This window comes from Drosophila busckii, chromosome 2L (assembly GCF_011750605.1).
Source record: "Drosophila busckii strain San Diego stock center, stock number 13000-0081.31 chromosome 2L, ASM1175060v1, whole genome shotgun sequence".
Classification (NCBI taxonomy): Eukaryota; Metazoa; Arthropoda; class Insecta; order Diptera; family Drosophilidae; genus Drosophila; species Drosophila busckii.
In genome coordinates, this window is record NC_046604.1 from 4,319,831 (window position 1) to 4,334,395 (window position 14,565).

The window sequence follows — 14,565 nt, forward strand, 5'->3', positions numbered from 1 at the left end:
GCCAAGGCAGCGCAAAATACAAGAAAGAATAGAAATAACGTTTTTATATATATATATAAATATAGTTAGATAATATAAGATTTCGTCTTTTGTTTGTTTGAATTATGTATTTGGCCTTGGAGTGCAAATTATGTGCTGAAGTAAACGAAAAAGTTGGAAAACTAAAACTCTGGTAAATTTAATGTTTAAGCATGTTTTATGTTTAGTATTTTTGTAGTTTGTGTTGTTCTTAGATTGGATAACAGGTAAGAGTAACAAGACGGCAACAACAGCTTCATATCAAAGTAATGTTAGTTTATAAACAAAAGGAACTGCAGCAAGTAAACAATATAAAATATGCGCTATAAAATAAACTAAGCTTTAGTTTAGTTTGTAGCGCTAGCAGTTTTAGCTAGAAAATAGCTAAAATTGCTCAAGACTTGTAACAAGCAGCAAAATTTTCAAAAAACTCAACACAAAACTGTTTTTTTTTGTTTAGTAGCCTGCATTATGAAAAACAAAACAAGCAGAACAGAATTTTTCAATAACACAGCCGGCTAATAACAGTTAAATGTATATTATATACAATCGATATATAGCCTCATACCAAATTGCGACAGCTCTCGGAGTGCAGCTTCTAGTTTTGTTTTTCAATTTGAATTTATATTTGTTGATTGTTGTGTTTCAGTTGTTGTTGTGGTTGTAGTTGTTGTTGTGGAAAGAATACAAAAACAATAAATCAATATATATAGTATTAAATACAGTTTAAGTTTTAAGTGCTGTGTGCTTTGTGTTTGAAAACAAAGTAAGAACTAAAGTTAAAACTAAGTTTGGAGTGCAATATTCCAAAGACCCTTGACTGGTTATATAACGCGAGCGAAAACTAGAGCGATATATATATAGAGAGAGATAGAGAGAGAGACAGGTGGATGGGATTTGTTTGTTTATGTAACTGGGAAGTTTCTGTTTGCTTTTGTTTTGAACTCAGTGCGACTTTAGTTAACGTACCTCACGTATGGTCAATGTATGCGACATCATTTGAATGTTGACCTGCGACTGACTAGTGGGCAGATTATCACTTGAACGCGATTTGATTAATTGCTTCGAGCCGCTGCTGAGCACGCTACGACTTTTCAGAGTCATTTCAGTCTTGATAAATATTCTAGATATATACTGGGTGCTGCCAATAAGAATAACTGTGAGCTTATATATATTTTAATATATTTAGGTGGCATACCTGAGTCCCCTAATACTAAAAGCGGCATGCAGCAGCTTCGCTGGCGATACTGGTATCTTCTTGCAGAACTTGATCAGCGCATTGCCAATGTCGTTTTTAATATTATCCGGACTCCATTCGTTGTTCGACTGGCATTCCTTGTGAAAGAGATTGATGATGACCAGCGCCACCCGATATAGCACCTTGATGCCCTCATGAAAATAGCAATCCATAATGCGCACCAAATGCTGAAATGGCAGACCAGCTAAAATCCACCAGCACCAGTCCATGAAAACGCGCTCCAGCTTCTGCCCAGGGCAGATGCGTTGAAAATACGCAATGGCACTTTTCTAAAATAAATATAAATTAATTAATTAATTATATATGCGTTACATTAATCATTTCAATTTGTCACTCACTGTGTGCTTTTTGGCAATTTGCATAACCGTTTTCCAGGTCACCTCATGCTGCAATTTGGTTTGATTAATGAATGTCTTCTCCTTGCTGCCCACGAGTCCTGCCAGGCACAAATAGGCTTCCTCCTCTGCAAATAAATAGAATAGAATTATATAAACTGAAGCTGCATTCATTTTATTATGTGACTAGCCTAAAGCTTAACTCATTCGCTCTGTAATTTAATTACACAATTTTCAAATGGCAATTTGCACTGCAGTTTGCAGTTTCTACTTTTTTATTTGTTGTTGTAGCCTGAGGTCGTTACACGTTCCATGTACGTTGCTGCGGTTGCGGTTGCGGTTGACAAGCGCTGCGGCTGCCTGAAGATTACAATGGGGAGCGCTTGAGCAGGCGTTGCCGCAATGACGCTGCATATTTTTGTAGCAACTGAACAATTATAAATTAAATAGCTGCCAGCTATGCCGTAATGCTATATTAAATTATTAAGCATACGCATATTTAGTTAATTTATTAGTTATGCTGCAAATGGATAGATTTAATTCGATTTTTCGTTCACTTATCGTGCTTCGGCCTCATTAGCACCACCCCAATGGCTGTATGCCCAACTGATTACAGTAGCAACAAATACAACAACAATTGGCTAATAATACTTAAAATGCAATTGTGTAAGCTTTGTTATTGTTTAACAGCCAATTAACAATCAGTGCTTGGCAGCTAATTATAGCAACAAACTGTAGCTTTAAGTGTCATTTAGATATCGCCTGACTTTAGAACTGCATATATACTCAACTAACTGATAAGCATTGATTTGAGCACAACAATGGGCTTGCAATTGCAGTTTAAACTCTGTTATCATCAGCTGACGCTCTTATCAGCGCAGCTTCGCTTCAATGCAGTCTGAGCTGGTTTGGATTAGTTAAATTCTGTTCTAATTAGAATAGCTCTGGGTGCTCCGGCTGCGTTTCAAAACAAAACAATATTTAAACGTTTATTATCAATTGTGTGTACAATTCAAATCTGTTTCAAATCTGAGCAATCCATGTCCATATCTCTGCGCTTATCACTTACGGAAACTCAAACGGACTCAAGATAAGCTCTAAAAATGTCTCTCTCTATTTACTTTGTGTATTTTTATCATTAAATATTTGCTGTTAAAACTATTTTAAGCAACTGACGCACATTACAAAGCTGTGCAGTGGCTTTCATTTAAATTAATCGTGCACTAATTGTCAACTGCAATTGCCTTTGGCAATTAGACAATTGGGCAACCTCAAGGGCGCAGCGCAAGAGGCAAAAGTTTATGACAGCGCACAATTGACTTGATAAGCAGTCACATAATAATAATAAAAATAGAATTTTAATAAACACAAACTAGTTGAATTCTCAGCAGCTCATTGCTCATTTCCATTTTGACGTCAACGAGCTTGGGGCTAATTTGCAGGCATTTTAAACACCTTTGATATATCACAGACATAGCTCAATTAAACATTTATAGTTGAGAGAAAATCGTATCACGCGATGGGCAGAGAAAAAAACAAAAGCAGCGACTGTTTTAATTAACTCAGCAAGAGCGAGCAAAGAAAAAAGCAGAAATATATTAGCATAAACAAAAACAAAGTTGAGCAGCTAAAAATAGTATCAACAATATAAACACAGGCTGCAAATTTAAATACAAAAACATAATTTATGACTGGCGACGCTCAAATTGAGCATAAAAACTATGCGCAAGCAAATGTTGCTCTAACTAAAGATATAGAAAAATAATAATTTATAAATAAAATTGCTATTTTTGCCACTAAATTGTAGCAAAAATAACAAAACAGCGCATTAAATGATATTTATTGCTTGTAGCAGCGAGCTTTTAACAGGCAGCGCAGCAACTCAGCTCAGGACTCAATGAGCTAAATAACTAAAACTAACTTTGATATTTGCAGCTCAACATTATAAATAAAATGTAAACATTATAAACATTTTACATAGCAGCGAGCTTTCTACACCCAACACAGCTACTCAGGACTAATCAACACTCACTCTTTTATTCAAAGAGCGTCAAATTTATTTGATATAAAAGTAAAGCCGCGCTAAAACAAATATGCATAAAAATCAACAATGTTTGGGTAGGGCATAAACAAGAACAATAGAATAACAAACACAGCACATAAAACAAAAGTAAACGTAGCGCAAAAAAAAAAGCAAAAATATATTAAATGTGCGCATTTGTTTGGCTTGCTTGGGCTTGGGCTTTGGGGTTGGGTTGGCCAGAGCTGGGTACAGCTGTTGCCCAATTTAAATAAATTTTATGCACACGAACTAAAAATAATCAGTGGCTGCGTTATTAATGGAAAATTAAGTGTCACATGAGAAATTGGACTACTAAACATTTGTTGAATGTGTAGTTGATATTTCTCAAACGACGTGATAAAAAACTAAATAAATAAAAGAAATTTGCATAAAACTCAAACAGCAAAGCAGACGAATACGATACGAAATGACGTCAACAAGATGTCGGGCAACAAATACAAAAAAAAAAAGTAATGCAAACTGCCAATAGCGCTAACCCAACCCGCGCCGCCTCACCAGCCAAAGCCATACAATTGTATATATATAAACGAGAGTACATGATGTACATTAATTCATTGTTTTTATGTGAGACTCTTGAACTTGAAATGCACACACATTTGACTGATTGAAAATGCAGCTCAATTTTTTTTCGTTTTTAATTGCAGCTATAAAGATTTTCGACGCGCTGCTTAAAGCTTTCGATATCGCCGATCTTTTGCTTTTCGGGTCTGATGTGTTTACGTTTTTCTTAAACACAAACAATGGAACTTTGTACCGCTCTAAGCAGCCTGTAGGTCCCAAGTCTATAGACTATTTTTAGCGACTGTCTGCCACCTTGAGCGAGCGTCTCTGCCCCGGAATTACATTTCCAAACAGCAGCAGCGGCGGCATTTACAAGCTTTTCGCACCGTGTAAACAAACCTCCAAAACAATGAGACATTCGTACAGATCAGACCGACTGAGTCCGTATATATAGACTGCACGTACTCTGCTGTCGACCTCTCAGCTCTCGACTATCAGTTGCAGCTTTATCAGCTTACAGGCCCCGTTGTAAGCGCGTCATGTGCCTCACTTTAAGTCGCATATTCAACAACAACAACAAGAGTTGCTGCATCTCGGCTATTAATCGATACCAGCAACTAGGTATATATTTCACAGATAGTACACACTATATAGCTAGTCTAATTTTAATGCGCTGTATACTTGAACTCAAAGCTAGAAATCGATTAATTGTCTTGTTGTTCACAGTTTCAAAGTAAATAAAATATAAATAAAGCTAATGGGGGTGTTCAGAGTGCAGTGTGCAGCTCAAGATTAAACAGATTTCAATATACCTATGATTATATATTTGAAGGGTTAAGACCTACAGCTGTCAGTTCTGGCTCTGGCATTGCGGAAATTCTGACAACAGAATTTTCTGTGTTTACATTTCCGTTTAAAAAAGATTTTTTGTTTCTTGAAATATTATTTTGCATTGTAAATAAAATTTGTTTCCACATATTTATTAATTTATGGCCTATGCTTCGGCTACAACAATTAATTGATAGCCAGTGGTGAGCGGTTCTGCCAATCTCCACCAGATTAATCCAATTTCAAACGGCTTATTGAGCGAAAATATAAGAAATATGCTTTGTTGACTAATTGGCGAACAGCAACAAATTAAGAGACGGCAGCCAGACGAGCGAGCCTGATAAGCTACACTACAACAATAGTTGTATTAACAATAACAAATAATAAATGCGCAACTATTAGCGGGTTGTGAACTTCAGAAAGACGCACATTAGTTAAACAAAATAAATTGTAATTTTTTTTTGACTCAAATTAAAGTTATTCCAATTAGCTGCTCATTGGCTATTGACTGAAGCGATTAGCTAGAAAATCACGATACATCAATTTGCGCAGAGCTGCGAGTTAAACTTGAGTTGGGGCTGGAACATTATACACTTGTCTATATACGATTTACAATTGTGCCAATTAATTGTGTCTATGTATTTTGTGAAGCGCTAGAAATAATAATGCAAACAAATATTAACAAAAGATGCGCATTCGTCACTCGCTACTCGTTACAACTACAACTCGCTCGCCTGAAGTTTGTTTTCATTTTTTTTTCCAGCTTACTTGTTACTCGCTTCTCATTGTTGCTATCACTCGCTGCTAGCCAACCTTTTCTTTTTGATCTGGACTACTCTTTGTTGATTACTCGTTGTTGCTACAACTCGCTGCAAGCCTAGCGTTTGCTTATTTTTTGTCAACTCGTTACTGTTCAGTCGCTACGCGTTATTACTACAACTCGCTGCAAGCCTAAAGTTTGTTTTCATTTCTAAGCCTTGCTTCCTTTTTATCGATTCGCTACGGTTCACTCGCTACTCGTTGTTGCTACAATTCGCTGCTCTCTTTTTCTTAGCTCGCTACTGGTATTACTACAACTCGCTGCAAGCGTAAAGTTTGTTTTTATGCAATCCAGCTTACTCGTTACTGTTCACTCGTTATTACTACAATTCACTCGCCTAAGGTTTGCTCTCTTTTTTCTTCTACTCGTTACTGTTCCACTCACCCGACATGAAATGCAAAAGTATCGCTGTAATTGGATACAATACTGGACTGTAGGTAATATCGGGACAATCATAGCCAAGCACATTCACAATCCGATCGGCCACAGCGCGTCCCGTGCTGGTCAAATGATACGGCAAACAATGTGTGGCATCCACAAATGCGGGCAGCATAATTGGCCGCTCCGACAGCTCCGTAGTGCCAAAGACCTAAACGAAATAATTATTGATTAAATGTTTAATTTAGTTTAGAGCATGGCAGCCTTACCTGATGCACCATCTCCCAGTAGAAGCCATCTAGCAGATTTTGCTTGGTCAGATGCTGGGCGCATAGGGCTGGCCACAATTGCGAGCGTATTGCCGAATTGATGGGCCAATAATTCTCTCTGAGTATTTTCTTAACATCGCCTTTCTTGTTCTGCTGCAGCAGCTGCTTGATTTCGGTGAATGAGCGCAGTGCCGGCTCCTTGCCTGCAAACAAACAAAAAAAAAAAGCAAATCAGCATTAAGTCACAAGTCAAGTTGTCTGAGTTTAGCCTAGGTCAGTGCTAGAGTCGCTATTCTAATGCTAAACAATAAATAAAAATCAATTTCATTTTACAGCACGCACATACAGAAACTCAAATTATTGCGCGCAATAAAACAAGTTTGTGTACTAAATTAAGTCGCTTTATTTATAGTGTGGAGACACAAATATTTCGCTGGTCAGCTCAAGTGGGGGGCAGGCAGCTGATAAGTTTTAACGCCTCATATGACACATTGCCAAACTGATAAGCGCCACAAGCATAAAATCCCATTGAACTTGTATGCTAAGGCTGTTGGTCAAACACGAAATACAAATGCAAAGAAATTAAATGCAGACTAATTTGCAATTACTCATGCATTACAGCTATATAAAAAAAAATACTTAAAGATAAGTGTGTGAGTGATAAGAGTGCTCTACAATATTTTTGTATATATAAATGAAATTGCATAAAGTTTAAATCAAATTGCAGAGAGCACGCCAAATTGAATTAACTGGCATGCAAATTGAATTAAATCTAAATTTTATTTACAACTTTTAAAACTGTATGTGCCTCTCTATGTGGCGCTGACATAATTAGATTGATGCATGCGCTTATCATAGCCTGGTCAGCTGCTTTTTTTTTTGAAATGCTGTGACGACATTTGGTGGACAAGCCTACTCAACCGAACAGTTGAGCGAGTTCAGCGAGGCTGGCTGGCATATTGATTAGTTATCTAGTAACTGTTTGGGGGCTATAATTGATTGTGATTGTGCATTCGGGCTACACATGTCTCATTACGATTTGGGACGACAACTGATCGATTTTTGCATGCCGCTTATCATATATATGGGTTTTCATTTATATATTGAGTTGTTGTTATTGCAGCAGCGCCTTAGATAAGCGTCAGCGTCAGTGCCAAGTAAAATTTATAACAATAACAAATTAGCAAACATTTAGTGCTACACTCGACTGTGTGTGTGTGTGTGAAAGTGTTTGTGTCATATCAAATGACATTGTTAAGGCTAAAGAGCAAACACTGAGACCTAAGGCTAAGATCTTTGCGGTATTGCAATAATAATATAAAAAACTGGTATATAATTGAATGAGGCTCGTTTACATTTACATTCGCTTTTAACTGTATTAGTGTGTGTGTAATTAATCGCTTGTGCATTTGCATTTAGCGTTACTACTGTTATAAAATCTGTTATGCGCTAAATTTGCTTTCAACAATTGCAAACTTAAAGTGTTTTTAATTAGTTGTGTTAACAAATACTTTAAGTCAATGACAATCAATGTTTATTATTAACTTAGTTTACTATCAAAAGATCACTTTGGTAATATTTTTTAAAGTTCTCAAAACTATAATTTCACACACGTTTATATAAATAAAAAACAAGTTTGTTTTGTCTACACTTTAATTAAATTTAATTTATTGCTTGTTGTAAGTTTGAATTTTAAGCATTTGATCAGCGCTTAGATTAAAGCTAAAGCTTTCTCTATTTTCTCTATTTTCATTACCTGGACTAAATTGCCAGCACTGGCATTTGGGTGTTATATCATTCGAGCTGGCCGCTATGAAAAGCGGCAGCTCAAAGAATTTGTCACATTCTGGATCGACGTAGACGCTGCTGCGTCGACTGCTGAACTGCTCCAAGTCGCGTATGCCCAAAACTTTGCCAACCATTTTATTTTTTTGTCTCTCCAGCGCAGCGATATTGTTGCTCCTCTTTATTTTTACTTTTGGTTTATTTAGCGTATATTTTTATTTGTTTTTGGCACTGTATATATTTTATTTTCTGTTTCTGTTTTTTTTTTGTCACAGCCACAACAAATACATTTATGTAGATTTTTGTTTTCAGTTCTTTATTTATTTTTTGTTGTTGTTGTTTCCCCTTTTAATTTATTGCGCTCTGCAATTCGCTTGCTTCATTTATTCGTCGTGCGAGCAGCAGCACTTGAATTTAATTTGCAGCTCCAACCATTTACATTTTATAACATTTTTTTGTTGTTTTTAATATTGCATTAAATTCGTAATTTATGGCTGCTGATTTTTGTAATTTTTATACTGCGCACGAGTTCAAAAAACAAAGTGATTGATCGTAAAATGTTGAATTGAAATTGAAATCAAAATCAAAGCGAGAGAGAAACCAAAATATATAAAAAATTCCGTAGGCCTACGTGCGACGCGTTTGAACGCGTTTAATGTTCTCATGCCGGTTTCTTGCCTGGCGGTGAATGAAACTGAAAGCTCAACACAGAGTTTGAGAGAGAGAGAGAGAATGGAAGAGAGCGCGCGCGCATGCAGTTGTCAGTTGAGTGTGGGCGATCGTAATCTGGCGCGTGTGCAAGCTTCATCGTTGAAGCTTTTTTTTTTATTTTGCTATTCGCGCTCGCTCGCATTTTTGTCAGCGCTGGCAGCGACGCTGGCGTCAACAGCTGTTTTCTGTTTTCGTTCTTTAACTGCCTGTTGCGCTCATCTGTTTATATCTGTCTTTCGCTCTCTCTCTTTCTGTCGACCCAAATCTCAGTGTAAATGCTTTATAAATAGCTTTGCGCCCCCTGTAAAGGAAATTTCGCAAGCTCATGATTTGCCAATGCAAAGAAAATTGTTGGCCTGCGTATACGTAATATACGTTTGGAGCTTAGATTGCTAAATTCCACACGAATATTTTGTTTACGTTGTTGCTGTTAACACGGCGCAAGATTTATGCGCCCTAGGGAGCAGCAGAAATTATTGAAATAACTTTGCCACATATTTGTGTCTGTGGCAAGGACAAAGCAACAATAAGAAAAAAAAGAAAGTGTGCTGGAATTTCTAGCACTAGCTTAGTTTACTGCTGCTTTCAACTTGAATTTAATAACATTAAGCTACTTTTCAGTTGTTTACTATTTTCTAATCTCACGTGATTTTATCGCCAAACGCATTTAAAATCAATTGTCTGTTGTTGCCATTTCCTCTGCGTACTATTTGCTATATCTTGTTCACATTCTGAATCTAGTATACAAATTGATTTTTCACATGTTTCGTCAGCGCGTCAGCGCACCAAATCTATTTGTTTATGTATATAATATAAAGATTTTTGCATACATATGTATTATAAAAATAAACAACGCGTGTCGTCTTCTTGCTGCTGCTGCTAAGTTTAATAGATATATATTGGGCCAATACAACAACAAAAGCCAAACTAATTAATTAGGCGACATGTTTGCGGCGTACGAAAAATTCAAAAATAAGCAGTGTTAACAATATTCTAGAACTGCCTGTATCGGCTATAGCATTGAACCATTTAAAATTTCGTACAATGCGATGAGTCAAAAATGATTGCCAAACATATATACGATATATATATATATATATGGATAGATAGCTAGAGATATGACTGTGTGGATAAACCTGAGGTGACTTTTAAAAGTGCTTAAACATTTATAAATAGATAACATTTTTGTCACGTAGCTTTGGCATTTGAATTGGGCAACTATAATGCATATCAATGATGTTTATCTACCAAATTGTTTTTAAACTAATTGTTAAGCTTTTATGCTAAAATGAAATGTGAAGCGTAAAATTGAAAAGCCAAACGAATATTCTTAGAAGTCCAAACAAAAAGTTAAATAAAGAACTTTTGTTGAAAATATGATTGTTAGCCAAAACCTCGAATTGCATTTCCCGGTAATTTTCATTTGCATATTGCAAGAATTAAGCCAAAAAGCAAACTGCGAACAATTTCAATTTTCAATTGCAATCAACAACAACCAACAACAACAACAACAACAAAATAATTGTGACATGATCTAATGTGCAATTTTTAGTTACACACGACACTCGACGAAAGGCTGAAGCGGAAACAATACAGCAAAAAGACAAGAAAAGCAAACAAAAGAACAAACTAAATGAAAAATCAACAAAAAGGGAAACTATAAGAGCCACTGAGCGGGAGGGGTGGGCGGTGCTGGGCGCTATGTTGAGGTCACACATCAGCGTTTATTTTACAAATGCAATTTATTAGTTGCTTTTCCTTTTGCTCTACTCAATTCGGTTACAGCTGCTTGACGACATCGCTGGCGCTGCCAAAACTACAAGAGCCCCGCCGGCTGCTGCAGCTAAATTTAAATCCAAAAAAAAACAAAAACTAATCAAATATTGTACAAACAATACAAACTGAAATTCAATTCAAAGCTACGCTCTGAGCTGTGCTCTATTAAATTTCCAACACCTTGCAACAGTTTTCAGTGCTGTCAACAATTCTGTTGACTTTGATTTGCTAATCAATTAAATTATTTACGGCCATCAACAAGCATTCGTTGACTTCTTTTTTTTGTGTCGTTTGTTGCATGTTTAGCATGATTTAAAAATAGATACACACACACACACACATAGACGCAGCTGCCGGCACATGAAATTCAATTAAGCAACTGATCAAGCGGCACATGTTGAGTAGCAACAATTAGCACTTATTGTCTCTTTTTTTTATATCTCAATTTGTGTGTGTGTGTGTGCCATAAACTAAAACAAAGAGCACATGACAGAATTAAGTCAAGCAAACAATTCAAGCTCAAGTTGCTGCTGCCGCCCACTTAAAAAATGAATTGACTCGTGCCTAATGCGCTTTGGTAGTTTTCCGCATGAAAATCGTTTGAGCAAAAATAAAAAAAAGACGGCGCTGCTTTTCACAGTTGCATCTTAATTAAATTGACGCTTTAAGTGGGCGTTGGGCACTCCTATATATTGATTCACGCATTTGAGCCGTGCTAAATTTATAAAAAAATTAGCAAAATTAGCAAATTAAACAATTGATTTGTTTATGACTATTTTAAATTCTGCGAATTTGTTGGCGCCCTTTTTGGTGAGCCTGGCACGAAGTTCGCCACACGAGCGGCACTAAATTGATTTGGAAAATGTTCGATTTCAATTTGATGTGTTTATTTTGTTTGTTTGAACCGGTTCAATGTTAATTTGTGTGAGAGCGAAATGTAAATAAATAAAAGGCGCAAGCTTTTGGGTTCATTCAGTTGCAAGTCTATTGTTTTAACCTTTTTGAAATGCGCTTTGCATTCCTTTTACGTTCTACTTGTTAATGAGCTGCTGTGTATATTTATTTGTTTTTATGTGCAATAAACCATCGACAGCTGCGTAAATATACGTAGTGGCGTACTCGCTGGCGTATGCGTAATCAGTGCTTATAAATACTGACTGATTGATTGCTTGACCAACTGACTGGCACGCAATGCACGAGACTTGAACAAACAGCAACAAATACGTTTATGGCAAGGTGCGATAATTAACAAGTTGTCATTTTAAAGCCACTTTTGGTCTAATGTGCATTGCTGACTTTGGAGGCTGCTGCACACACACACCACACACACATACACAGAGAGCTATTTACATAACACACACGCACACTCATACGTTTGTGCGTATTGCAATACAAACATAAAGCAATTACAATTCGATAGACACGCGACTTGTTTCGTTAAATATTTAATGTTGTTGTTGTTGTTGTTGACAATTTGGATAGTTGACAACTTTTGGGCTCAAGAACGCGTGGCAACCGCAACGCCCGAGAGTTGAACTAAGACTGAGGCAGCCCCCAAGCAACATGCACGATCAATCAATAATCGCCTGAGCGTAAAGAGAGCGAGCGCAAGAGCGAGAGCGACGCGAGCGTTGCAGACAGGTGCAAGCAATAAATTTATCTGGCGCATTCAAACAAAAGCTTGCATTGTATTGTTAACGAATTAAGTCGAAGCTTTAAACAAAGCTTTTGGCTTTTAACACCAGCGGCTTCAACTTCAACAAAAGAGATCGTTCAACTTTCAGCGCTAGCTCTGCATAAAGTGGGCGTGTCCGTTATGCCGGCACAATTTATTGTTTATTCTCACAGGCATTTAATTAAGCCTGACATGTAGTTCACTGGGCTGTTAACAGCGGCGCTGATTTGCAATTATTATTAAGTAGTTGTTGGTGAACTGGAAGACAAGTCTTCGCTCTTGATTTGTACATCATGTGATATGGCGGGCTTAGCTTGCCAACAATGTGTAGAGAAGTGTGAATCAAAGCTGTCGCCTTGTGACTTAAGATTTATGCATAAGCATTGCTATTTAGTTAATAAATATAAGACGAAGTGACAGCACAAACTGTCATTTTAATTTGTTTATACAACATTTATTGTAATTACAATTATTAAATTACATTAATATTAGTTTGTTATAATTTTAGTTTTCAATTAGCTTACATGTTTACACTGGCGTCCAAAATAAACAAACTGCTAGTGGGCACTACAAACTTGTAGTGCTCGTTTATAAAAAATTATAGCATACTTTTTGGCAGCTACTTAAAATTAACGCATATGAAGAAAAGTTGAGAATTATTCGAACGAATTCCCCAATGTCGTTGTTATGAAAATATAAAATATGAATATAAGTCTCTGGAGATGGCGATTTTATTAGCCAGTTGTCATATAATTAATTAATTATTGTAAAATATTTTTAAATAGAAAAAGGAACATTAAAGGTTTGAGATTACAATTTTTATGAACGACTATTGCGAGTTTGTAGTTGTAAATATTTTATATATTATTTATGCAATTTTATAACAATTAGGAAGAAGAATTTTGTTATAATTTTTTTTATTTGCGTGGTGTTTGTTTTTATTTTGCTGATTCAATTTAAACAACATACTGAACGCTCGCTGGGTTTTGTTTGTTGTTTTTGATTACAGCGGCAACTCAACAATGTTATCTACTTCAACAGCGAGAGCGCAGTCAGCGTGATAAAGAGAGCAACGCCGGCTGGGCTGACAACATTTACAACTATTTATTTAAATGAGTGAGTAATGCTGTCAATGTGTTTGTCGCTCTCTCTTTTTTTTTATCAGCAGACATTTAAAAATCACAGAAACATTCTTATAAACAACAAACAAAACTGAGAGCAACTCTCGTTGATGTTTAGTGCTTGACCTCAACGTGAATACAAGCGCGCACACACACACACACACACAGTCACGAGCGTGCATAAAAAAAAAGCACTCAAAGATGCGAGTGCATAGATACAAAAGTGTAATTAGTAGCGCCCGTGTTGACAGTAAGGCCAAAAGGCTTCAAAATGTTAATGACCAACATCTCTCTATTTGTTGCCAATTTAATGGCATTTTGGGTTGAAAGTGAAATGCGTTTTCATTACAAGCAAATCAATCTGAGAGCAGCCGTCAGTTTGTTTCAATCAACGCTGTGTAAATTATGAAATATGGGGAAAACGCAAATGGAAAATGAAAATGTGGAAAATTTTATGAACAAGGCTGAAGCGAGAATATGCATGATTAATTTAACACATTTTATTACAATAAAATAAAAGCTTGGCATATACTTTTGATTAGCTGAAATTCATATGAACAAGCAAATTCTATAATTTTCATATTGTATATAAAGATGTTTAATTTATTAAGTAATATAAAATATTAAGTAGCAAATTAGTGAGGCGCATTAAGCATAAATCATAGAAAGGTAATTCACAAATATTTTTGTTTGCTATACATAATGAGATTTAAATAAAAGATTTTCAATAAAATTTAATATCAATAATAACAAATTAAATGCAAATTTTGTTAAATTTCTTTTTGCTATATTTTGTAATTGCTTTTTAAACATTTAAAGCTTGACTTTTGATGATAAAATAAAAATAAACATAATTTTGAAAGCAATGTTGCTGAAAATTAGTGAAGCTGCCACACGCTAAATTCCGTGACTTGACACACGAACACTCCCAAAACACACACACACACACACAATGCATATATATAGATCAGCTGCCGTTGCATTTTTCTGGGAAGTGTATTGAAGTT

At 36.0% G+C, this 14,565-nt stretch overlaps 1 protein-coding gene across 12 annotated transcripts in view; it reads right to left on the reverse strand.

Moving 5' to 3' along the window:
• The window catches only part of LOC108606481 (GTPase-activating protein skywalker), a 36,758-nt gene that overhangs the window by 2,506 nt on the left and 19,687 nt on the right, over positions 1-14,565 (reverse strand). For 3 of the 12 annotated variants that reach the window (XM_033294966.1, XM_033294964.1, XM_033294969.1), the window contains exons 1-6: positions 8,247-8,424; positions 6,491-6,693; positions 6,228-6,432; positions 1,615-1,739; positions 1,217-1,545; positions 988-1,159 (exon numbers count right to left, since the gene is read on the reverse strand). In XM_033294966.1, the coding sequence (XP_033150857.1) occupies positions 988-1,159; positions 1,217-1,545; positions 1,615-1,739; positions 6,228-6,432; positions 6,491-6,693; positions 8,247-8,412 (1,200 nt within the window). In that variant the 5' untranslated portion in view covers positions 8,413-8,424. Of the gene's footprint in view, positions 1-586; positions 617-987; positions 1,160-1,216; positions 1,546-1,614; positions 1,740-6,227; positions 6,433-6,490; positions 6,694-8,246; positions 8,425-14,565 lie in introns of those variants that run through there. The other 9 variants (XM_033294967.1, XM_033294965.1, XM_033294970.1 and 6 more) reach the window with 5 other exon arrangements.